We start from the raw sequence: 25,699 nt of genomic DNA on the forward strand, positions 1-25,699 counted from the left end.
GGAGCAGGTATTCAGCCTAGCAATTAAGATGCCTATGTCACATATTAGGAGTATTCGGGTTTGATATCTGACTCTGGCTCTAGTTTCCTGCTAATGCAGACCTGAGGGTTGGCAGTGATGGTAAGTAACTGGGTTCCTGTCATCTACATAGAGATATGGATTGAGTTCCTGGCTCCCAACTGGTGACTGTGGTCTGGCCCAGTCCTAGCCATTGTGGGCTTTTGGTGAGTGAATCAGTGGTAGAGAGCTTGCTTGCTCTCTGTCTCCCCCATTTACATAAAGTTAAAATAATAATAATAGTAGTTATTATTACACTAAACCTTTGAGGTTTCCTTAAGGGTTAAAATGTACCACAAATGATAGTCATTTAAAATTTTCTATTTGATGAAGAAAATATAATTTCAGATAATTACATTTGTAATCCTTATAGTACCTATTATATAGACAAAGTACTAGTATCTAGGGGATCCAATTGAAAGTTTTAAAATTCAACAACAAAAACTGGCAGACACAATGTGTATATATATATATTTACTCTCCAAAAGTACAACTTCAGCAGTAAAAGATTTTTCTTACAACAAATGTTTCTTCAATTCCCTTAGCACTTCTTAAAATTGTACTAGCTAGATCAGTTCATTTTTAGACATTTAAAAGTGTCAAAGACCACACAGTGGCTACTCACACAGACCCTTTAGTTTAACTAGTAGAAAGTAAAATATCTTTTATTTCACTGGCCAATGAGAAATAAATGAATACAAAGAAATAAAACTCGTTAGCTGTTAGCAGTATCAACATACTCATTACTTGGAATTGTCTAAAAAAAAAATATTTTATTTGCCAGTAGTTGCTCCAAAAGAATTAAGAGCTCTGAATTTTTTTTAACTTCCTTACAGTTTAGATCATGGAACTTACATCACTAACCCTCAGTTTGGCACCTGTTAATTCTGGACAATCTATCATTTTAGTAATGGAAACACAAGACAAAAACCCATAAATAAAAGCAATCAATGGCTTTCTTGATGTTTATTTCATTTTTGAACACTGTTAGGTTTTATTATCAATATTCAATCTGTTTTTCTATTCATTTAGGAAAATTACATATTAACTATCAATTCAATAACAAAATAGCCAATGAATTAAAAATAAAATAACCAAGTATGATTATTGTTTCCTAAATGTTAAAATTCATGATGACTAAATGAATTACCTTTAGTGGGCCCTTTATGTGGTCATCCTGAACTTCCACTGTTGAAGAATCATGTCTAAATGTCACCTAGAAAATAAAACTTAATTAGATACCAAAAATTTCAAGTAACACAAGTTCATTTATATACTATTTATTTTTGCAACAAGTAATATAACAGCTGCCTAGTTTATACAAAATCCCAATATCTAAATTGATCAACTGAAAAATTAAACAGAGTGCAGTTGTACAGAGTGCAGCTCACTTTTTAAAAATAAAAGTAACCAGCCAGCACTGTGGCATAGCGGGTAAAGTCACCGCCATCTGCAGTGTCGGCATTTCCATATGGGTGCTGGTTCTAGTCCAGCTGCCCTACTTCCCATCCTGCGCTCTGTTATGGCTGGGGAAAGCAGTGGAAGATGGCCCAAGTCCTTGGGCCCCTGGACCTGCATGGAAGATAATGGAAGAAGCTCTTGGCTCCTGGCTTAGGATTAGTGCAGCTCCAGCCTTTGCGGCCAACTGGGGAGTCAACCAGTGGATGGAAGACCTCTCTGTGTCTTTAAGTCTCTCCTTTTCTCTCTGTGTAACTCTGACTTCCAAATACATAAATAAATCTTAAAAAATACAATAAAAAATAAAAATAAAAGTAACCAACATCATCACATCTAAATAATGGAATGTTCCACATATATTTTAGTTATTAGTTTAGTTGTACAATTTATTTTCCTTAAAAATGAGGAAAGAAGATATAGAGATCTTAGGTTTTATTAACTACAATATTACTTTGTGAAGGCCTGGCTTAACAAGAAGAAGTAGCAGCAAGCATTCAGTAAGAGTTAAGTATTCACCCCAACCATCAAAATTTAATCTTCAAAATAACACTTTCAGGAAGATTTTGTTGACAAGAAAACAGGCTGATGTTATGGCTCAGCAGGACAAGCTGCTGCCTGCAATACTCGTATCCTGTCCCTGCTACTCTGCTTTGGATTCAGCTCCCTGCTAACAGGACTCTGCAAGGCAGAGGAAGACAGTCCAAGTGCTTGGGCCTCTTTCACCCGCATGGGAGACTCAGAATTCCAGGCTCCCAAACTCAGCCTGGCCATTGTGACCATTGGGGAGTGAACCAGTATATGGAAAATTTCTCTCTCTATTAACTCTTTCAAATAAATAAAATAAATCTTTAAAAAAGAAAAAGAAATAAGAACAGTAAAGATGACTAAACTACTACATGGTGGAGCTGAGATTGAAACATACGGAGTCTAGCTCCAGAAATTTATTCTGTCTATATCATAAAAGTCATAGAAGGGGAAGTCAGATGCAAAGACATGAAATTAAAATAAAGGGTTCAAGTTTGAATATTTAATTGGCTGGCAAAAAACAATTCAGTATCCAAAAGTTATTTTTTCAATTTAAGGTCAATTTTACTGGAACTGAATCATTAATATGGTATTATCACGGTATATGTGATACCTGTTTTAGGGAATAGGGTCACTCACAAACTAACCATGAAAGGAGTGGCCTCGCCGGCATTGCAGCTCACTAGGCTAATCTTCCACGTGCAGCACCAGCAACCCGGGCTCTAGTCCCGGTTGGGGCACCAGATTCTGTCCTGGCTGCTCCTCTTCCAGTCCAGCTCTCTGCTATGGCCTGGGAAGGCAGTGGAGTATGGCCCAAGTGCTTGGGTCCTGCACCCACATGGGTGACCAGGAGGAAGCACCTGGCTCCTGGCTTCGGTTTGGCGCAGCACGCCGGCCGTAGCAGCCATTTGGGGGGTGAACCAACGGAAGGAAGACCTTTCTCTCTGTCTCTCTCTCTCACTGTCTAACTCTGCTTGTAAAAAAAAAAAAAAAAGAAAGAAAGAAAGGAAGGAAGGAAGGAAGGAAGGATGGAAGGAAGGAAGGAAGGAAGGAAGGAAGAAAAGAAAGGAGTGGCCTCATACATAGTAGCCCAGGCAACTTTATTTCACACAGACATTACTATACTTCATTTCAATCAAGTATTTAGGGATCTGTGCCTTTCCCTTAAACTGTAAGCCACTTGTAGATGCAGGCTAAATCTGTACACCATAGAATTTTAGTCTCTTTACATTGTACTAAGCAGTAAGTAAATGCTCAATAAATGAAAACATGTAAAGAAATGTATCAATAAATTTGTCAAAAATGTACTTGCTTTGAACTATAAATTGGTTAAGAAATAGTCCTCTAGGAAAAGGAAAACTTTGAATTAAAAATATTTAGAGAAGTTTGAAATATTCTTTATCAATAAGGTCCAATACAAGCGCTCTCTCCAAACATTCATGAAAAATGTGCATTAGGAAAAATTGCAGATTTCTAAATTTTTTATACCAACATAAACTTACGTTTTAATTCCCTTGCTCCACAAACTTTGTAAAGTACCCTCCATACAGGTAGCAGAATCAGGCACTAAGAGTTTTGTTCTTTTAATTTATAGCAAGGAATGGCATGACTGCTACATGCCACTTTCTTGGTTCATTCATTACACACAGGATTGACTAGGTAAGTGCGCAAGTCCAGGCTAAAACGCAGCCTGTGCTTTGTGCGCCTGAATGACACTACTGCCCAAAGAGAATATCTTTCCCAACTGGCACAAAGTACTATCTGCATGCCAAGTTCTGCTACGGAGGCTCTCCATCAGCAGGGAAGAATTTTGTGTAATTCACACAAAGCTGTTACATGTGCTAACAGTAGCACTGAAAAAGTGAGAAAATTGATTAATTGCTTTATCTTCATCTCTAGGACAATAGTACAAACAACTGAGTGCTCAGAGAACACTGGTGTGTGAAGCCAGAACAGGACATGCCACAGTAAAATTGCTGAAGTGCCATTGTATATGTATTCAAATATTTCACCTGTCCTGTATTTTTCAACAATGTAATTTATTAAAATATAAGCACTTACACTTTATTATCTGAAACAAAAATCAAGTACTTTAGAGTTTTCAAGACCAGAGGATAAAGAATTAAAAACCAGATGTACCTTATTTCCTTGTTACCTAAGACACCATTAATGGTAAGTCATATCCAGATTTTATGGTTAAAATGGGGAGAGGAGGAATTAAAAGTGATCAGCTATGGTAGTTCCAATTCTGCTACAAATTTGCTATAAAAACTATGGAGAAATCATTAGCTCTTTATGAACTTTATTTTTCTTAAAACTAAGGAATTAAACTAGATGACTTCTAAGATTCTCTTCAATGACTAAACACTAACAATACAAACAGTATCAAGTATATCATAAAATGACACTCAAAATACCAACTATAATCATCTAATTACATTTAACTGGAGTACTTTAAAAGCATGCTTAGGTATATTTTCACAATCATTACTCCTAGAAACTCATTCTCCAAGAAAATAATTTTGACACATAAAATGAGTTTAAATATCAAACACTAAACATAATTTGTAAAATATACAAATACTGTACCTTCACTTTGACAAGGCGTTTTGCTGTCTTGATCTTGGCTTCACAAAAGGCTCCTCGGTATTTAGCACTCACATCAGTGCCCACTGTCAAATAGGGAGGCTCATCAAGGGCCTAGAAACATGAAGCAACATAAATTAGATTTAAACTCCCTAATTCATAGCTACAATTAGACCTCAGAATAGTGGATCTATAATTCTGCTGTAACTAAAATAAAAATTCTTAATACAGGAGGGTATTTATTAACAAAACAATCTATAAATAAACTGAAAATAAGTAAAATGTTTACCATAAAGTCTGCTTAAATGTATGAAATGTATATCATGTAAAATAAAATGGCATCGGCCGGCGCCGCGGCTCAATAGGCTAATCCTCTGCCTTGCGGCGCCGGCACACCGGGTTCTAGTCCCGGTCGGGGCACCGATCCTGTCCCGGTTGCCCCTCTTCCAGGCCAGCTCTCTGCTGTGGCCCGGGAGTGCAGTGGAGGATGGCCCAAGTGCTTGGGCCCTGCACCCCATGGGAGACCAGGAGAAGCACCTGGCTCCTGCCATCGGAACAGCGTGGTGCGCCGGCCGCAGCGCGCCTACCGCGGCGGCCATTGGAGGGTGAACCAACGGCAAAAAGGAAGACCTTTCTTTCTCTCTCTCTCTCTCTCACTTTCCACTCTGCCTGTCAAAAAAAAAAAAAAGGTATCTTCCTCTAATTAAACACATATGGCCCATGTTATGAATCAGCTCACTCACAAGTACAGTCTTCCATTAACCTATTAATTCACTCATTCATTCAAAATGTATACATTTACTGAATGACCACTTAAAGAGAAAGGTCCATTTTCTAAAAGGCAGATCTTAAAAGCTTATGATTGGGGGCCGGCACTGTGGCGTAGTAGGTAAAAGTGCCGCCTGCAGTGCTGGCATCCCATATGGGCACTGGTTTGAGTCCCAACTACTCTACTTTCATTCCAGCTCTCTGCTATGGCCTGGGAAAACAGCAAATGGCCCAAGTCCTTAGGCCCCTACACCCACGTGGGAGACCCGGAAGAAGTTCCTGGCTTCACATGGGCCAAGCTCCGGCTGTTGTGGCCATCCGGGGAGTAAATCAGCAGATGGAAGACATCTCTCTCTACCTCTCTCTTTCTCTCTCTCTCCATCGCTGTAGCTCTGCCTTTCACAGAAATAAATAAAAATTTTTTAAAAAGCTTATGCTCAGGGCGAGTGCTGTGGCGTAGCAGGTGAAGCTGCCACCTGCAGTGCCAGCATCCCTTATGAGTATCAACTCGAGACCTGACTGCTCCACTTCTGACCCAGTACCCTGCCAGTGCGCCTGGGAAAGGAACAGAAGATGGCCCAAGTGCTTGGGTTCCTGCACCAACATGGGAGACCTGGAAGAAGCTCCTGGTTTCGAATTAGACCAGGTTCCAATCAGCCCAGCTCCAGCCCCTGCAACCATTTGGGGAGTGAATCAGCAGATGGAAGATCTCTCTCTCTCTCTCTGTCTCTCCCTCTCTATCTGTAACTCTGCCTGTCAAACAAAATAAATAAAACTAAAGAATGAAACTTAAAAAAAAAAAAAAGCTTATGGTCTAAAAAAAATCTTCAAATATTTAGACTATAACTTGATAGCCATCTAAATTCAGAACAGCTCTGATATGTCTATCCAGATATTTCTACGGTACAATAATGAAAAAGGAAACAAATTAAAAAAACACCATGCATTTAACCTACTATAAACTATTTGAAGAAACTCTCACCTGGGAAGACTTAAATAAAACTATTAAGCCAAAATGTTGGAATGGAGTTCACACTGTGGGGCAGAAGTAAGCCATAACCTGCAATGCTGGCATCCCATGTGAGCACAGTTCGAGTGCCAGCTGCTTCACCTCCTATCCAGCTCCCTGCTAAATGCACCTGGGAAAGCAGAGGAAAATGGCCCAAGAGCTTGGGCTCCTGCCACCCACGTGGGACACCTGAATCAACTTGCTAGTATTTGCCTAGCCCAGCCCCAGTTGTTGCGGCCATACAGGGAGTAAACCAGTGGATGGAAGATTTCTCCCTCTCTCTGTGTGTAACTCTGCCTTTCAAATAAATGTCTTTTCTTAAAAAAAAAAAAAAAGGCTTTGGTGTGAATCCAGTGTTTATTTACTCTTTTCTATTAAATAATATTTGTATTTCCTCAACTGTCATTTAATTTATATATATATATGTATATATATATATACACACATATATATAATTTTATTTATTTGAAAGACAAAGTTATAAAGAGAGGTAGATACAGAGAGACAAGAGTTCCATCCTCTGGTTCACTTCTCAGATGGTCACAATGGCCAGAGCTGCGCTGATCTGAAGCCAAGAGAAAGGAGCTTCTTCTGGGTCTCCCACGTGGGTGCGGGGCCCAAGGACTCGGGCCATCTTCTACTGCTTTCCCAGGCCATAGCAGAGAGCTGGATTGGAAGATGAACAGCCGGGACTAGAACTGGCACCCATATGGGATGCCGGCGCTTTAGGCCAGGGCTTTAACCTGCTGTGCCACAGCACCAGCCCCCTGACACTTAATTTTTAATAGCCCTGCCTTGACTTTTAACTGGATACATATCTTAACAGAATCTAGATTTCTTAGTATTTCTTCTGCTTATATTTATTAGCTCCATAGCCAAAGGAAGACTATACACATAGCTTTTCCCAAAGTGTATTAAAGAAATATTATATCTCAAGAACTACAACAAAAATAAAAGGAGTCAGAAGTTAAGGGAAATCATTTACTGAACAATTATAAATATATGTTAAAAGATCGAAGCCTAATAAAAAAAACATTTTCCGATCTATTTCTACAAATAACCTTTATACTGACATCTATTAACATAAAGTGGAAAATACTGTTACACAGCAACAAATAAAGTATCACTTTAATTTTAAAAATAACTGTAGCTAATTCTCACAGAAATAACCCATATCCAAAAAAACCCCTTTTTTTCCCAACAATTACATCAAAGACCTCCACAATGGCCAGTACCTCACATTCCATGTATGTCTTTAAACATTTTTTAAGATTTCAAAAACAAAATATATAATTTTAAAAATCTATTTAAGAAAATGTCTATATCAATTCATTTATGCTATAACAGGAGCTTATGCTGACTGAAAGATAATCATTCTGGCATTTTTTTTTTTTTTTGATGTTTATATATTGCACCTACAGTTAGCAAATGCATTTCAAATTTTCCTCCTGTCTTAGCCCTCTTAAAATCTAATTTTCCTGGGCTGGCACCGTGGCTCACTTGGTAATCCTCCACCTGCAGCACTGGCATCCCATATGGGAACCGGGGTTCTAGTCCCAGTTGTTCCTCTTCCAGTCCAGCTCTCTGTTGTGGCCTGGGAGGGCAATGGAGGATGGCCCAAGTGCTTGGGCCCCTGCATCTGCATGGGAGACCAGAAAGAAGCACCTGGATCCTGGCTTCAGATTGGTGCAGTGCTGTCCATAGCGGCCATTTGGGGAGTGAATCAATGGAAGGAAGACCTTCCTTTGTCTCTCTCTCACTGTCTATAACTCTGTCAAATTAGAAAAAAAAAAAAAAAAAATCTAATTTTCCTTAGCTAAAAGAATGGTTAAATTCCAGATAAACTATTGACTTTATTTTAGCAAGACTAAAGGAACTTAAAGTACTTCACTCAAAAATTTTAAGAATGGAGATATATAGCATTGGTAATATGGGACATGCTAATTAGATTGTGGCAATCTTCACAATTTACCAGTTTATAATGGTGTACATTATGTTCAATGTTGTCAGTTAAATATTTTAACATTTTACAAAGACAGAAATAATTTTAAGGGATTTTTAATTTACTTAGTGGTACAACTGGTATTGGATATCAGAACCAGAAAAGCCTAAATGATAGGACAGTATTCCTGATTGTAGGCTCCCAACTCTTCACAACTTGCAACAACCTCTATTAACATATCCTGCCTTGGGCCTGTGCTGTGGCATAGCAGGTAAAGCCGCAGCCTGCAGTGGCAGCATCCCACATGAGCTCTGGTTCAAGACCCGGCTGCTCCACTTCTGATCCAGCTCTCTGCTATGGCCTGGGAAAGCAGTATAAGATTGCCCAAGTCCTTGGGCCCCTGCACCCACTTGGGAGACCTGGAAGAAGCTCTTGGCTGCTGGCTTTGGATCAGCGCAGCTCTGGCTGTTGCAAACAACTGTGGAGTGAACCACTGGATGGAAGACCTCTCTCTCTCTCTCTCTCTCTCTGCCTCTCCTCTCTCTGTTTAACTCTGACTTTCAAATAAATAAATAAATCTTAAAAAAAAAAAAAGAAAACCCCATGAGGAATTTAAAATTACAAATGTAGAAGAGAACAAGAAATCATCCAAAGGTTGAATACTTGCACATACTCAAGGACGAATAAATATTTAAGGAATGATAGGATTCAAATTTTTAATAGAGAATTTCAAGAGAAAAAAGGACAAAAGAGTAACATATTTAGAATACTACTACACACAAACCCATGCATGTATTCTTTTCATTAGTATTCACAGCAGATACTAGAATCATTTCAAGTACAACGAACTGCAGACATGCTTACTGGGCAGATTTATTAAAGTTAAATTTGAGAGAGGGATTTTGTTTTCCCCAAAGTAAGCCCAACTCATATCTTCACTAACATAAAAATCTATGTTGACAGGAGAACAGTATTAATTACTTCAAATATTGTGGGAGTAAATTGTTATTTTGAAGGGCAATATTTTCCTTCCTTCAAGCTAGAACACAAGAGAAGGAAATGCAAGGCATCCAAAAGAAATGACTCTTAGAGGGAGACTTGCAAAGGGAAAAACCACAGTCTAATAAAAGACACTAATACTAAAACACATTTTGAGAGCTGTGTTAATTTGCTAGAAAAAACACAGGAAAAATAATGATCCATGTTCTGATCTTACTTCAGCTTCTATTTCTTTCACAACATCTTAAGTAAGTCATTTTTCTGTTCCAAAATTCTCAATAGCTTGAACCTTAATGCATATTTTATTTTTATTTATTTTTATTTTTATTTTTTTGGACAGGCAGAGCGGATAGTGAGAGTTGATGCATATATTTTATAAAAGGTTTATTTATTTATTTGAAATGCAGAGTTGCAGAGAAGGAGAAGTCTTCCATTCTCTGGTTCACTTCCCACATGGCCACAACAGCCATGGCTGCGCCAATCTGAAGCCAGAAGCCAGGAGCTTCTTATGGGTCTCCACGCTAGTGCAGGGGCCCAAGCAATTGGGCCATCTTCCACTGCCTTCCCAGTCCCTAGCAGACAGCTGGATTAGAAGTGAAACATCTAGGACTCGAACCAGTGCTCATATGGGATGTCAGCACTGCGGTTGGTGACATTACCCACTAGGCCACAGAACTATCCCCTGAATGCACATTCTTTTTTTTTTTTTTTTTTTAAAGATTTATTTACTTATCGGAATGTCAGAGTTAAAGAGAGAGAGTAGGAGAGGCAGAAAGAGAAGGAGAGGTCTTCCATCTGCTGGTTCAGTTCCCAATTGGCTACAACAGCTGGAGTTGTGCTGATCTGAAGCCAGAGCCAGGAGCTTCTTCTGGGTCTCCCAAGGGCGTGCAGGGGTCTAAGGATTTGGGCCATCTTATGCTGCTTTCCCAGGCCATAGCAAAGAGCTGGATCGGAAGTGGAGCAGCCAGGACTCGAACCAGCACCCATATGGGATGTTGGCACCTACTGGCAGCGGCTTTACTCACTACGCCACAGTGCTGGCCCTAATGCACACTCTTACTAGCCTATATCAAAGCATTGTGGTTACAAAGACTGTCTCAAAGGGATGCTTTGAGACATCCATAATTATCCAGAAGTAAAACTATGAAATTACTTTTAAATGCCATCAAAAACATAAATGAGACTTTCTTCAGAAACCCAAATCAAATTTACATCCAGCATGGTCAGATTCGTGCATGTAATTTTAGTAGGGCAAAGAATCACACTATCAATAGTCTAACATGAGATAACAGAATGGATTGATTGATAGAACAGGCTTTCAAAGCATAAAGACAAGGTTCCAATCCCAGCCACCACCTAGATGACATTTTGAAGGCTAACAAACCTCTCAGTTTCCACATCTGGGAAAGATCAATACTAAAAAGTACTCAGTTAAGATGCCTAAAGTAGTCAGCTATTAACAAGAGTATTTTGAAACACTCAATGTGCTAAAAAAAAAAAAAAAAGTCATTACATCAATGCAAATTCAGATTTGAAACCTCCTCCTTTTTATCCTTTTAATATTCAAGAGACAAACTACATTGTAAATGGATGCTTACCATAAACAAATGCAAATTCAGAGTTAAATCACTTTCTTCATTTGTCAATACTCCTCAGAATTCAATATTTTCTAATATAAAATCTAATGAGAAAATACCACAAAATACTGATAAAATGCTTGATATCTTTTTTTTTTTTTTTTTTTGACATGCAGAGTTAGACAGTGAGAGAGAGAGACAGAGAGAAAGGTCTTCCTTTTCCGTTGGTTCAGCCCCCAAATGGCCGCTACAGCCAGTGTGCTGCGGCAGGTGCACTGTGCCGAACTGTGCCGATCCGAAGCCAGGAGCCAAGTGCCTCCTCCTGGTCTCCCATGCGGGTGCAGGGCCCAACCACTTGGGCCATCCTCCACTGCCCTCCTGGGCCACAGCAGAGAGCTGGACTGGAAGAGGAGCAACTGGGACAGTACTGGAGCCCCAACCGGGACTAGAGCCCGGGGTGCCAGCACCACAGGCAGAGGATTAGCCTAGTGAGCCACGGCACCGGCCAAATGCTTGATATTTTTAAGATGTACTTTTTCCACTTCTGAAAATGTAGAAATAATCATGTTATGCACATGGAAAAAGATTATATAATAATAATAATGATAAGAATTAACCTACACTACACTGCCTTTCATTAATATAATCATTGGGAATGATCATACTTCAGGGCAAGGAATAGAAGTGTTTTATTCAAAATTTTTCTGTTAGAAGTTTCCTTTTTGTTTTTTATAACAGAAAAGTATTTTTTGCTTTTTAAAATGTATCATGGGGGGCAGGCACTGGGGCTCAGTGGGTAAAGCAACCACCTGCAGTGCCAGCATCCCATATGGGCTACTGCTCCACTTCCCATCCAGCTCTCTGCTATCACCTTGGGAAAGCAGTAGAAGATGGCCCAAGTCCTTGGGCCCCTGCACTCGTGTGGGAGATCTGGAAGACGTTCTTGGTTTCTGGCTTTGGATCGACGCAGCTCCTGTCATTGAAACCAACTGGGGAATGAACCAGAGGATGGAAGACTTCTCTCTCTGCGTAACTCTGACTTTCAAATAAATAAATCCTTAAAAAAAAATTGTATAGTGGGAAGGCTGGTGCTGTGGCATAGCAGATAAAGCTTCCGCCTGCAGTGCTGGCATCCCATATGGGCACTAGTCCAAGTCCAGGCTGCTCAACTTCCCATCCAGCTCTCTGCTATGTCCTGAAAAAGCAGTAGAAGATGGCCCAAGTTTTTGGGCCCCTGTACCTGCATGGGAGACCCGGAAGAACCTCCTGGCTCCTGGGCCTCCTGGCTTTGGATAGGCACAGCTCCAGTCATTGTGGCTATGTGTGAAGTGAATCAGTAGATGGAAGACTTCTCTCTCTCTGCCTCTGCCTCTCTGTAACTCTGCCTTTCAAATAAATAAGTAAATTAAAAAAAAAAAAAAAAAAGTATACTAGGGGCCGATGCTCTGGCACAGTGGATTAAGCCACAGCCTGCAGCAAAAACTTTTGATCCCACTCCCTGCTAATGCGCCTGGGAAAGCAGCGAAGGATGGTCTAAGTCGTTGGGCCCCAGAATCCACAAGGGAGAACTGGAAGAATCTTCTGGATCCTGGCTTTGGCCTGGCCAGCCTCGGTGTTTATGGACATTTGGGGAATGAACCAGCAACTTGAAGCTAGCACTCTCTCTGTCTCTCCCTCTCTATCTCTGTGACTCAGCCTTTCAAATAAATAATGTATACTAAGGAATATTTTAAACATATACAAAAGAAGACAGAACAGTATAATGCATCCAAATATACATAATCTGGCTTCTACAATTATGAATTCATTGGCAATTCTGCCTCATCTATCACTCAACCCATTCTCCCCAAACCCTTATTATTTTGAAGGAAATCCCAGATACTGTATCATGTCAAAAGGACAACAAAAAGTCTTACCAACTGTAATATTGGGATTATGAGTTATGCGGGATTTTCTTATTAATAATTGCAATGATTAATGGAAGTACAATACAGTAATCAAAATTATTATAAACTCCTGAATTAGATGCCTAGATTCAACTCTATCACTTAGAACTAGGTGATCTTCAGCTAGTTCTCTGTGCCTCTAAGATACAGTAACAGTTACTATTTATTTCACAGATAGGAGGAATAAGATGCTACACATAAAGTGCTTCCAACAGAGCTCAACATAAAATGCCTAATGAAGGTAATTATTACTATCTAATAATCTGAGGGGAAATTGTAGGTTGTTCAAAGGGTTAAGTCATAAAGTATTTCCATACAAATACAGCAGATGCCAGTATGTAGAAGTGTAAAACCATGTATACATGGGGAGTGAAGAGGTTTCCTTAAAATATATATCTGATTCAATTCAGACATCATGTTAAATTCTCCTAACAGGGGAGCTGAAATAAGTGGGGAGGCTCCATAATGAAATGTATCACAACCCCTTAGGTGGGGTTGAAAAACAACCAAGACCATATACCTATCCTGAAGCTAATAATGTACTTTAGTCCAGTGTTGAAATGTACAAATTATTTTTTTTTAACTTTTATTTAATGAATATAAATTTCCAGTGTACAGCTTATGGATTACAATGGCTCCCCCCCCCCCATAACTTCCCTCCCACCCGCAACCCTCCCCTCTCCCGCTCCCTCTCCCCTTCCATTTGCATCAAGATTCATTTTCAATTCTCTTTATATACAGAAGATCAATTTAGTATAAAGATTTCAACAGTTTGCACCCACATAGAAACACAAAGTGAAACATACTGTTTGAGTACTAGTTATAGCATTAAATCACAATGTACAGCACATTAAGGACAGAGATCCCACATGAGGAGCAAGTGCACAGTGGCTCCTGTTGTTGACCCAACAAATTGACACTCTAGTTTATGGCGCCAGTAACCATCCTAGGCTGTCGTCATGAGTTGCCAAGGCTATGGAAGCCTTCCAAGTTTGCCGACTCTGATCATATTTAGACAAGGTCATAAAAGACAGAGTGAGGATAGTAACCAATGATCCTAAGAGTGGCATTTACCAGGTTTGAACAATTATACAGCATTAAGTGGGGAAGAGGACCATCAGTACACACAGGTTGGGAGTAGAGCCATTGGTGGTAGAGTAGAGGTTATGATTACAAAGGAATGAGGCCCAAGTGCACTAGACAGGGCCTAGAACAAAGGACAGAGTCATTATTAGAGGAGCTAAGAAAGGTGCTGTCTAAGCTACAATTAAGTTTTCTGATTGAGAGGCAAATAGAACCTGATAGAAGGGGCTTGATAATAATCTGGTGGGCTTTAGGCCTTGTAAATTCAGAGGCCCAGACCTATCTATCTCTTCACATGGGGTATATCCTAAGGGAGGTGTGAACCTCCTAGGGGAAGGCACTCTGTTGACTTTCATTACTTGGCTGGCCTGGGAGGAGAGCTGGCCAGGTAAAGGCAGGGGGCATCTCTAACAAGAAATTTACAGTTCTGCCTGCAATGTTGCTGACCCTACTTGACCATCCCCTCAGCTGCAGTGGTCACTTTGGAAGTTGGGCTGAGTGAAGGGCTTTTCAGCTTAGAGCCAATAAGATCTGTGGCTCTGACCTGGGCATCCTTCGACTCCAGGGCAGGTCCATTTCCAGTGATCCAACTCTTGGCAGAGCTGACTTCTGCTGAAGCCCAGGCTTACCACATTGAAAGCCACTGCAGTGGACTGGCCTGTTGGGTCTCCTTGAGGGCAGATCACTGTACAGATCAGTCAGTAATAGGCCTGCCACCCATTGCTTCTGATGCCTAGCTTTCTTTTCCTCCTGGTTTGTGTTAAAGCAGACCAGAGGATGCAAGTCAAGGGAGTGCCCAAGTCCCATCTCTAATCTTCGGTGGCCTGAACGACAAGTCTATAGTCACAGGCATGTTCTGTAGTAGTTTTTCTAAGGTAGACAATGCCCATGAGGAAAATTATATTCTCACTTTAAAACTTTCTTTCCCTTTGGTCTGAAAGGGAGGTTTTTTCTACTTACTGTATACTTTGCTGATGGCGAAGTGAATCTAGCTATGAGATTATTATTTGAGTTCTTATTTTGGCTATGCTATTGCAGAAAAATGTTAGCCATCTCTTTTATAAGGTCTAAAGATTAAATTGTGCATCCTACAGATTCCTTCATAATAGAGTTAGTTTCCTACCTTGAAGAGAATAGAGAAATGAAAGAACAAGTTGGGCTTAGAATAGAGAAATGAGGGAGCAAGTCCTAGATCGCTTGCTGACAATTTAAAATTATAAACTCATCAACCAACAAGAGGCACTTGCTTACTTCACAGTATTTTTGAAAGCACCTGTAGGATTTTACAAGTATTTAACCCTTTAAGCCTCTGGGGCTTTCTCATTAAGATAACTATCATGTCTCCAAAATATCTGGTTGAAATAAGATTTCTTAAAATCATGACATAACATAGACCAAATCTGATCATTGTTACAAGGTGATTATTCAAATCTTTGAAAATAAGCATATTTAAATAACCCATAGCTCTTAATAAAAATTCAGCTGTTTTTGAACAATTAGAATTTAACAGACATCAAGAGAACATAATAGATTACTTTAACACATTGCTTTAACAGAGCATCAGAGTTTAATTCTATGTCAAAGAGAAATTGAGCTTCCTGTGATCTTTTGCTGTGAGGTTTCCTTCCTTTACCTTCTTTCATATTGGTGACCATGTTTCTGTGTTTCTGTGTGTAAGACATCTTTAAGCATCTTTTGCAGGGCAGGATGAGTGGCAACAAATTCTTTCAGTTTCTGTTTGCTATGAAAAGTCTTAATTTCACCTTCATTCACAAATGAGAGCTTTGCAGGATATAATATTCTGGGCTGGCAGTTTTTCTCTCTTAGTACCTGGGCTATGTCTCGCCATTCCCTTCTAGCTTGTAGGATTTCTGATGAGAAGTCTGCTGTGAGTCTAATTGGAGATCCTCTAAGAGTGATCTGACGTTTCTCTCTTGCACCTTTTAGGATCTTTTCTTTATGTTTCACTGTGGTGAGTTTGATTACAACGTGTCGTGGTGAGGATCTCTTTTGGTCATGTTTATTAGGGGTTCTATAAGCTTCCTGTACTAAGATGCCTCTGTCCTTCTCCAAACCTGGGAAATTTTCTGCTAGTATCTCACTGAAAATGCCTTCTAATCCTTTCTCCCTCTCCATGCCTTCAGGAACTCCTAGAACCCGAATGTTGGGTTTTTTAAGAGTATCCTGTAGATTCCCGACAATATTTTTTAGATTTCTAATTTCTTCTTCTTTTCTTTGGTTTGCCTGTGTCCTTTCCTGTTCTCTGTCTTCTAAGTCTGATATTCTCTCTTCTGCTTCGCCCATTCTGTTTTTAAGGCTCTCTAATGTGTTTGTCATTTGATCTATTGAACTCTTCATTTCATTATGATTTCTAGTCACTATCAGAGTTCCTTGTTCCACTAGTTGTTTCATTTCATTTTGATTCCTCCTTAATATTTCACTTTCACGAGAGAGATTTTCTATCTTGTCCATGAAGGATTTCTGTAGTTCAAGAATTTGTTTTTGAGAACTTCTTAATGTTCTTATCAATTTTTTGAGATCCGCTTCTTGCATTTCTTGGATCTCATCATCTTCATAGTCTTGAATTGGGGTGTCTTTTTCATTTGGGGGTGTCATAGTTTCTTCCTTGTTCTTGTTAGCTTGGTTTTTGCGTTTGTTGTTTGGCTTGTTGGAGATATTTGGTTTCTTCACTGTGGTGTTTTTTCTTGTTACACTATGGCTCTATATTAAAGTGGACTGTCTGCTTTCAGTGGAGCCTTAGAGGCTTGAGATGAGTGTGGACTGAGAGCTGTGTTTGGTTCCTCAGGGTTGAGGGTGTGTCAAGGATGACACTCCCAGGTTAGGTGTGGTAAATCTCTCTTTCTTTTTTTGATTTAAAAGGGAAGTAATTCCGCACAGCTGAACGTAATTGGAGGTAGTTAGCAGGCAAATGATATACCCACAGGAGCCAGAGATCGGAAGCTCTTTCCCAAGGACCACACAGGGAATCTCTGCTGCCCTCAGTGTGGGCTCCAATTCTCCTGCAGTCTCCCACTGGGTTGCCAAGTTAGATGCTAATCTCCTGTTATTTCACCCCTCCCCCCAGAGTCAGGTTTTTCTGCTAGGCTCAGGGCTGGTGCAGACCTGAGGTCGCCCTGCTTATGACGTATGTCCAAAATGGCGCCTGCTCTGTCTTGCTCGCCTTTGAGAGGTGAGCGGAGAGAGAGAAACTTGTGTCCGTATCAGTCACTTTTTTTATTTTTTTTCTCTCTCTTCTAGTTAGCCTGGTGAACTTTTCCCCACGGAGTTTCAAGCCTCGTTCCCTCTAGCCTCCTCTTTCCGCTTGCCTGCTGGTATCTCGGACTATGGAGGTTCGGCTCACCTCGCGTTCCAGCGCTGGTGCGTTGAGTCTGCCGCTGGTGTCCCGAACTTGGGCTCCCACGCTCTCCACGCAGGTCCACTGTGAATCACTAGTTCCGGAAGAGTTTCCTCTGCTGTTTCTTCCCCTACTCTTCCTTGACCCTGCAGTATCTCCACTTATATTAAACTTTCTCTCCCCCCGGACTAAGTGTGCTCCCTGCCTATTCCGCCATCATGCCGCCTCTTGATCGAAAGTTCTCTCGAAATGTACAAATTATTGTATCTGCAGGTTAGCTAAGATGCTTTTGCACAACACCAATCCTGAAAGATATACATATGTATTTATTCAGCCAGAAAAAAAAAATCTCTTATCTTCTTTTGCTATGTTTCTCTGATTGGTCAATAATATAGACCATCTCAGAGGGTAAAGTATTTTCACATAGCACCTGCATGCGAAAAAGTAAATTAAACTACTAAATTACCATTCTTTTCTAGTTGTCAAGGTAACAGCTACCTCACAGTTATCCAGCATTGCTTAAACAAACAATTATTTCTCTAATCAAATCACCAAATGTCCTAACTGGCACCCTCTGCTGAATTCTACTAAAAAGCATAAACCATTAAAAAATTAACTATTGGTAGATAATATTCCTTCAAGATGCCAAAATACCAAGAAGCATATAAATATATAAATAAATCAACAACAATCTCTAATGTGCATTTGGGATTGATTCTATCAAATACACAAAATAAGTTTTAGAAAGACAATTCTTTGAATGGCTGGCTAATGTTGACACTGCATAGAAAATATTCAGTCATTCAAGATTTATCTTTAAAAAAGCAAAGCATACTAGATAATATCTTATTGGAGTAGTTTGTTTGTTTGTTTGTTTTTTGACAGGCAGAGTTGGAGAGAGAGAAACAGAAAGGTCTTCCTTCCGTTGGTTCACCCCCTAAATGGTTGTTACAGCCGGCGCGCTGCGCCAATCCAAAGCCAGGAGCCAGGTGCTTCCTCCTGGTCTCCCACCCAGATGCAGGGGCCCAAGGACTTGGGCCATCCTTCACTACCTTTCTGGGCCACAGCAGAGAGCTGGACTGGAAGAGGAGCAACTGGGACAAAATCCGGCACCCCGACAGGGACTAGAACCTGGGGTGCCGGTGCTGCAGGAGGAGGGGGTTAGCCTAGTGAGTCGCAGCGCCGGCTGGAGTAGTTTTTTGGTTTTTTGTTTTGTTCTGTTTTGTTTTTAATTTTAGATTCTTTTATTTATTTCTTTGAAAGCCAGAGAGAGGAGGAAAGGCAGAGAGAGAGAGGCAGACAGACAGAAATCAACCTACCATCACTGATTTATGCCCCAAATGGCTACAAGGGCCAGAGCTGAGCCAGGCTGCAGCCAGGAGCCAGAAGCTTCATCTGGGTCTCCCACGTGGGTGCGGGGCCCAAATACTTTGGCCATCTTCCCCTGCTTTCCCAAGCCACTAGCAGGGAGCCAGATAGGAAGTGTAGCAGCCAGGACATGAACAGGTGCCCACCTGGGATGCTGGTATTGAAGGCAGCAGCTTAACCCACTATGCTACAATGCCAGCCCCACATAGTAATTAAAAAATAAATAAATAAATAAATAAATAAAAAGTGCAAAACATTCAAGCTAGTTACAGTGTAAAAGCAGCCAGGAGAATCAAAAATAAAAGCATTAAGTTTTATGCTAAAAACATTCAGTAATTCATATAATTAAACACACCAATAGGGTTGGCACTATGGCGTAGTGGGCTAAGCCTCCACCTGAGGTGCCAGAATCCCATATGGGCACTGGTTCAGATCTCGGCTGTTCCACTTCTGATCCAGCTCTCTGCTAAGGACCTGGGAAACAGCAGAAGATGGCCCAAATGTTTGGGCCCCTGCACTCACATGGGAGATCTGGAAGAAGTTCCTGGCTCCTGACTTCGGATTGGCCCAGCTCCAGCTGTGAACAAGTGGAAGGAAGACCTTTTTCTCTGTCGCATCCTCTCTGTAAATCTGCCTCTCAAATAAGTAAAATCATTAAAGAAAAAAAAAAAAAAAAACACAAATTATAACCCTAAGTCTATGTAAATAACCTATTTTGAATATGATAATCCCAAACAGGTAGTAAAGAATAATGAAATTATTTCAACAGAAGCATGAATGAAAAATATACCTATACCAAAAAGTACATCACTTAAAAGCTAAGCTTAGGGGCCCACGCTGTGGCGCAGTGGGTTAAAAGCCCTGGCCTGAAGTGCCGGCATCTCATATGGGTGCTGGTTCTAGTCCCAGCTGCTCCTTTTCGGATCCAGCTCTCTGCTATGGCCTGGGAAAGCAGTGGATGATGGCCCAAGTCCTTGGGCCGCGGCACGCACGTGGGAGACCCGGAGGAAGCTCCTGGCTCCTGGCTTCAGATCGGCGCATCTCCAGCTATTGCAGCCATCTGGGGAGTGAACCAGCGGATGAAAGACCTTTCTGTCTGTCTCTCCCTCTCTCTGTAATTCTGTATTTCAAATAAATAAAATACATCTTTTAAATAAATAAATAAATAAAATAAAAGCTAAGCTTAAAATATACAGCATTTTAGGGCATACAAAAAATAGAAGATTGTATAATCTAAAATCTCTTGGACTACTTCCTCTCTCCTTTTCATATGGTACTGAGGACAAATGGGAGGGGTAAGGGTTAGGTAGGCACAGGAGGTAAAGGACAGTTGAGTATACAATGGCAGTAAGAAGGAGGGTTATAGGAGACACAGGCAGACCCTATAGCTGAGGACATGTGGGAACTGAGTATCAACAAAGGAGTTAAGTGGCTGGAAGATTTGCTACACTGACCACGTAAGTAAACTGATTGATCTAATAAATATATATACATATATTGGGCCATGTTTCTTACTGCCAAAGAAATTAAAAAGGAAAAAAGGAAACAAGATATGACAAAGTGTAAGTATTAGACTGGAACTAGAAATATGGTTTGAACTCACAGTTGTGTCATAAACACACAAGAAAAAGACAAAAAAGTGCTTAACAGATGTGTGTGTGTGGTGTGCCTGTGTGCACTGTATTTTCCTAGTTCTGTCTACCACAAAGGCCTAGGAGCAAATGACTAACAATGTCCCCCAACAATGGAGGGGGACATGGCAGAGACTCAAAAGAGCAGCAGCCAAGATCTTGATTTCTAATCCAACCCTCCATTAACAAACACAATGGTACAGGCTTTTGGCCTACCAGCTAAGTCGCCCTCATTTTATACTGAAGTACCTAGGTTCCATGCCTGACCCCCCTCCTGACTCTGGTTTCCTGTTAATGCAAACCCTGGGTGGCAGCAGTGATGGCTCAATGCTTGGGTTCCTGGTGCCCACATGGGAAACCAGGCTTTGATCCCAGCAGGGGCCACTGCTGGCATCTGAGGAATGAACCAACAGATGATGGAAGCTCCTTTTCTGTGCATCTCTCTCTCCTTCTCGCCAATCAATATTAAAAAAAAAAAAAAAAAAAACACATTTATAAAAGGAACAAGGGATTCTAGGAGAAATGGCTGATGTTAAGATTGGGCAGGACATGGCCGGCACCGCGGCTCAACAGGCTAATCCTCTGCCTTGCGGCGCCGGCACACCGGGTTCCAGTCCCGGTCGGGGCACCGGATTCTGTCCCGGTTGCCCCTCTTCCAGGCCAGCTCTCTGCTGTGGCCAGGGAGTGCAGATGGAGGATGGCCCAAGTCCTTGGGTCCTGCACCCCATGGGAGACCAGGAGAAGCACCTGGCTCCTGCCATCGGATCAGCGCGGTGCACGGGCCGCAGCGCGCTGGCTGCGGCGGCCATTGGAGGGTGAACCAACGGCAAAAGGAAGACCTTCCCTCTCTGTCTCTCTCTCTCACTATCCACTCTGCCTGTCAAAAAAAAAAAAAGAAAAAGAAAAAAAAAAAAAGATTGGGCAGGACAAAGTACAAGAACCTGAAATATCTTGTGCTAGAAAGTAAGAAAATGTCCAATAAATGATTTGTTTATATTTACATAATGTGAAACAAATATAAAACATGGTATTTTTTTAAAGATTTATTTATTTATTTATTTGAAAGTCAGAGTTACAAAGAGAGGGGGAGAGACAGAGAAAGGTCTTCCATCCACTGGTTCATTCCCCAATGGGCCACAATGGCTTGAGCTGCACCAATCTGAAGCCAGGAGCCAGGAGCTTCTTCCAGGTCTCCACGTAGGTGCAAGGGCCCAAGGACTTGGGCCATCTTCTACTGCTTTCCCAGGCCATAGCAGAGAGCTGGATCAGAAGTGGAGCAGCTGGGACTTGAACCAGCACCCATATGGCATGCCGGCACTGCAGGCGGCAGCTTTACCCACTATGCCACAGTGCTGGCCCCTAACACTATATATTAATTTTACCACTGTTATCAATCTTACTTAACAAACATGAATCTAGGCTCAGAGAAATTAAATAACTTGTCCTGAAGATCATATAGCTAGTAAGTTACACACCTGGAGTTTGTAGACCACATGCTTTTCACTTCACAATATAAGGTGTTTCTCAACATAAGCTGTCTCCAGACAAAGTATTTTTAATATATAATTACTTTTCAAAAGAAATTTCATTTAACACTGCTATATAACATCTAATTTCTTTGACTCAATACATTTTTCCTGAATTCCACATAAATATATATGTAACCTCTTTGATTAAATTCTATACATGACTACAGACAGTGCATGGGATCACTGATTGCTTTCTATTTCCCTACCATTTGTCAACCCAGAGCCTCTTCTTTTTCTTTCCAAAGAAGCTGGGTTTACATGGCTGTGATTTAAGTCCCTCTGCAGAGTTCCTCTGGAACCCTTCACAATGTTGATGTCAACATTTTCTGGAATGTCAACAGTCTAACTGCTGAGAAGGGCCTTCATTCTCCAAGTAGATGTGGCAAAGAGCAATAAGACACTATTTGTATCTTCAGTAGCTCCCTCTAGAAGACAGGTAAGAACCATTAAAATACAGTTCAAAAGGTCACCCTTACCGCCGGCGCCGTGGCTTAACAAGCTAATCCTCCGCCTTGCGGCGCCGGCACACCAGGTTCTAGTCCCGGTCGGGGCGCCAGATTCTGTCCCGGTTGGCCCTCTTCCAGGCCAGCTCTCTGCTGTGGCCAGGGAGTGCAGTGGAGGATGGCCCAAGTGCTTGGGCCCTGCACCCCACGGGAGACCAGGAGAAGCACCTGGCTCCTGGCTTTGGATCAGCACGATGCGCCGTCCACAGAGGCCATTGGAGGGTGAACCAATGGCAAAAAGGAAGACCTTTCTCTCTGTCTCTCTCTCTCACTGTCCACTCTGCCTGTCAAAAAAAAAAAAAAAAAAAGGTCACCCTTACAAATTTTTGTGTATTTGGGACAAGCAAAAACAGTACATAGTTGTAGTGATGAGCTTAGTAGCACTGGTTACCAAAGGGCTTAATGTATAAGAATTCTAAAATTAGAATGAATTCTGTGATTTAGAATATCAATTATGTGTCAGTTTCTTTTAGTCACTAAACAAGTAATTGACAGTTTTGCAAGTAATCAAAGATAGATGTTTCCTACTGATGACTTTTTAATTATTTATTTATTTATTTTTAATTAATTTGAGAAAGAGAGATCTTCCACCTGCTGGTTCACTACATAAATGCCCATGACAGCTGCAGCTGGGCCAGGTTGAAGCCAGAAATTCCATTTGGGTCTCCTACATGAGTAGCAGGAATTCAAGTACTTGGGCCATCATCTGCTGCCTCCTAAGGTGTACATTAGCTGCAATCTGGATCAGAAGCAAGACAGGACTTTCACTCAGGGACTCTGAAATGAGATGGAACTGTCTGTCCCAAGTGGTGTCTTAACTGCTATGCCAAATGCTTCTACTTTGTTGATGACTTTTTAAGGTCATATTCTTGAGGATGTAAAATATACTAAAAACTTGGTGGGAATTTTTAAGAATCTTGTTTGCAATCAAATTCTTAGAAGCATTCTCTAGATGCATCTTTAGTGACATGTTAGATTTTAAAAAGTTCTACTTATTGCTTTCTTCGCCATGTCAATAGATGTTACTAACACGTCCAGATAGAGGCCACAATAATGTTAATTATAGTCTCACTTTGTCTCATGATTTTTAAACTGGTCGCAACACTAAGTTCCTCTAATTTCCAGATCGATAAGTTTAAATATGTTCTGGGAGTGATATAACTCTAGAGCAGATTCATTTCTATGTGAATAAGCTTTTTTGACCCCATTAGCAAGAGAAGAACAAATAAGATTAATCTTTTCTCGGGGCAAAGTAAATTCTCTAACTTGAGTTACACGTGAAAGCTCACTTGTTTTTCGGTACTTAGAACAAGATCTTAAATACAGTAGCACTTAGTAACATCTGTCCCAATGTATTCCTCGCTTATTCTTTCCTAACGCTAAAAATTCCACTTAGAATGTCTCTTCTATTTAAATTTCTAGGAATATACAGGTACTGTGACTATGCTAATATCTGAGACTATGCAGAAACCAGTCTGATCAATAGATGTGGGTCGAAAATTTGCTTATAAGTAACCTGTGATTACATTCCCTAAAGAATAATATAAAGAGGGGACGGCGCTGTGGCACAGCAGGTTAATGCCCTGGCCTGAAGCGCCAGCATCCCATATGGGCGCTGGTTCAAGACCCGGCTGATCTACTTACGATCCAGCTCTCTGCTATGGCCTGGGAAAGCAGTAGAGGATGGCCCAAGTCCTTGGACCCCTGCACCCGTGTGGGAGACAGGGAGGAGGCTCAAGGCTCGAGGCTCGAGGCTCCTGGCTTTAGACTGGCACAGCTCCGGCTGTTGTGGCTGACTGGGGAGTGAACCATCAGATGGAAGACCTCTCTCTCTGCCTCTCCTTCTCTCTCCGTTTAACTCTGATAGGCAGTATCCAGAGATGATTTGTGTTTTAGGGAGGGGTTGTGTTTTTTTTACATGCAATAACTTTTACAGCCCAGCAAAATAAAGCAAAATGAATAAACCTGGAAAGTAAGTACAGAACATAAAGGATGCTTCATAGAAAAAGATATGCACATGCTGAATAAATATTTATTTTCAAATAACTTCAAATTTACAGTTCAAAGAATTCAGGTAATTCCCATCACTAGATGGGCCAAACTGGGATTTGCTGTTCTTGTTACTTATGTTTGTTTATGGTTTAAAAAAAATTTTTTGAGAGACAAAGAGAGAGATCTCCCACTCACAGGTTCATTCAACAAATGTCCCCAGTGGCTTCATCCAGGTCTCCCATGTAAGTGCAAGGGCCCAAGTACTTGGGCCATCTTCCAGTGCTTTCCCAGGCTCATTAGCAGAGAGATGGAGAGGAAGTGGAGCAGCTGGGTCTTGAACTAGCAGCCATATGGGATGCCAGCACCACAGGCGGCAGCTTTACCCGCTACACCAGTGCCAGCCCCCATTATTTTTTCTGTAAGATTTATTTTAGGGGCTGGTGCTGTAGCGCAGCGGGTTAACGCCCTGGCCTGAAGCACCAGCATCCCATTTGGCTGCCAGTTCGAGACCTGGCAGCTCCACTTCCCATCCAGCTCTCTGCTACGGCCTGGAAAGGCAGTAGAAGATGGCCCAAGTGCTTGGGCCCCTGCACCCACGTGGGAGACCCGGAAGAAGCTCCTGGCTCCTGGCTTTGGATCGGTGCAGCTCCAGCTGTTGCAGCCAATTGGGGAGTGAACCAGCTGATGGAAGACTTCTCTCTCTCTCTCTCTCTGAGTCTCTCCTCTGTGTAACTCTGACTTTCAAATAAATAAATAAATCTTAAAAAAAAAAAAAGGAACAGAGACAGAATAAAATAAGGCAATAAAAAAACTCATCTGAATTATAGAAAAGGTGTTTTGAGAAATTCTAGCAAAAAAAATCAGAAATTGAGACAAAATTATTAAAGCAAACAAGCAAAAAAAAAAAAGTAAGTAAATGGAAAACTAGTATTTCCCTGTGCAGAAAGAAGTTAACAGCAGGCCTGAAACTGCTTGCCTTGAAAGGCCTGCTTACAAGGCTGCCGCTGGCTGGCTGTTGGGAACTCATGGGAACATGTATTTGGGGAGGGACCCTACTATTGACTGATAAGAGTAGTTCACTGTGTCTAAACTGTATTTACAAACAATATAGTTTATGCTGAATACCTGCTTTCATTCTCAGAGACTGGAATTTGGGTATGTGCCAGGCACGAGGCACCTACGTGACCAGTTCCCAGTAAAAACCTTGCATGCCAATTCTCTCATAAGCTTCCCTAGTTAACATTTCATTTGTGTTGTCACAATTCCTTGCTGACAGAATTGTGTCACATGTGACTCTACAATGAGAAAGTTGTACCTGGTTTCTCCCAGACCTCACAACACGCACCTTTTCCTTTCACTGATTATGCTTTG

The 25,699-nt window shown here is 41.1% G+C and overlaps 1 protein-coding gene across 6 annotated transcripts in view; it reads right to left on the reverse strand.

Annotated features, from left to right (window-relative positions):
* Positions 1-25,699, reverse strand: part of ARID4B (AT-rich interaction domain 4B) — a 148,963-nt gene that overhangs the window by 92,399 nt on the left and 30,865 nt on the right. For all 6 annotated transcript variants that reach the window (XR_009867931.1, XM_062210640.1, XM_062210639.1 and 3 more), the window contains exons 3-4: positions 4,630-4,740; positions 1,208-1,273 (exon numbers count right to left, since the gene is read on the reverse strand). Coding sequence is in view for 5 of the 6 variants with exons in the window: in XM_062210640.1 (XP_062066624.1) it covers positions 1,208-1,273; positions 4,630-4,740 (177 nt within the window). In the remaining variant the exon portion in view is untranslated. The remainder of the gene's footprint in view (positions 1-1,207; positions 1,274-4,629; positions 4,741-25,699) is intronic.

This window comes from Lepus europaeus, chromosome 14 (genome assembly GCF_033115175.1).
Source record: "Lepus europaeus isolate LE1 chromosome 14, mLepTim1.pri, whole genome shotgun sequence".
Taxonomy (NCBI): Eukaryota; Metazoa; Chordata; class Mammalia; order Lagomorpha; family Leporidae; genus Lepus; species Lepus europaeus.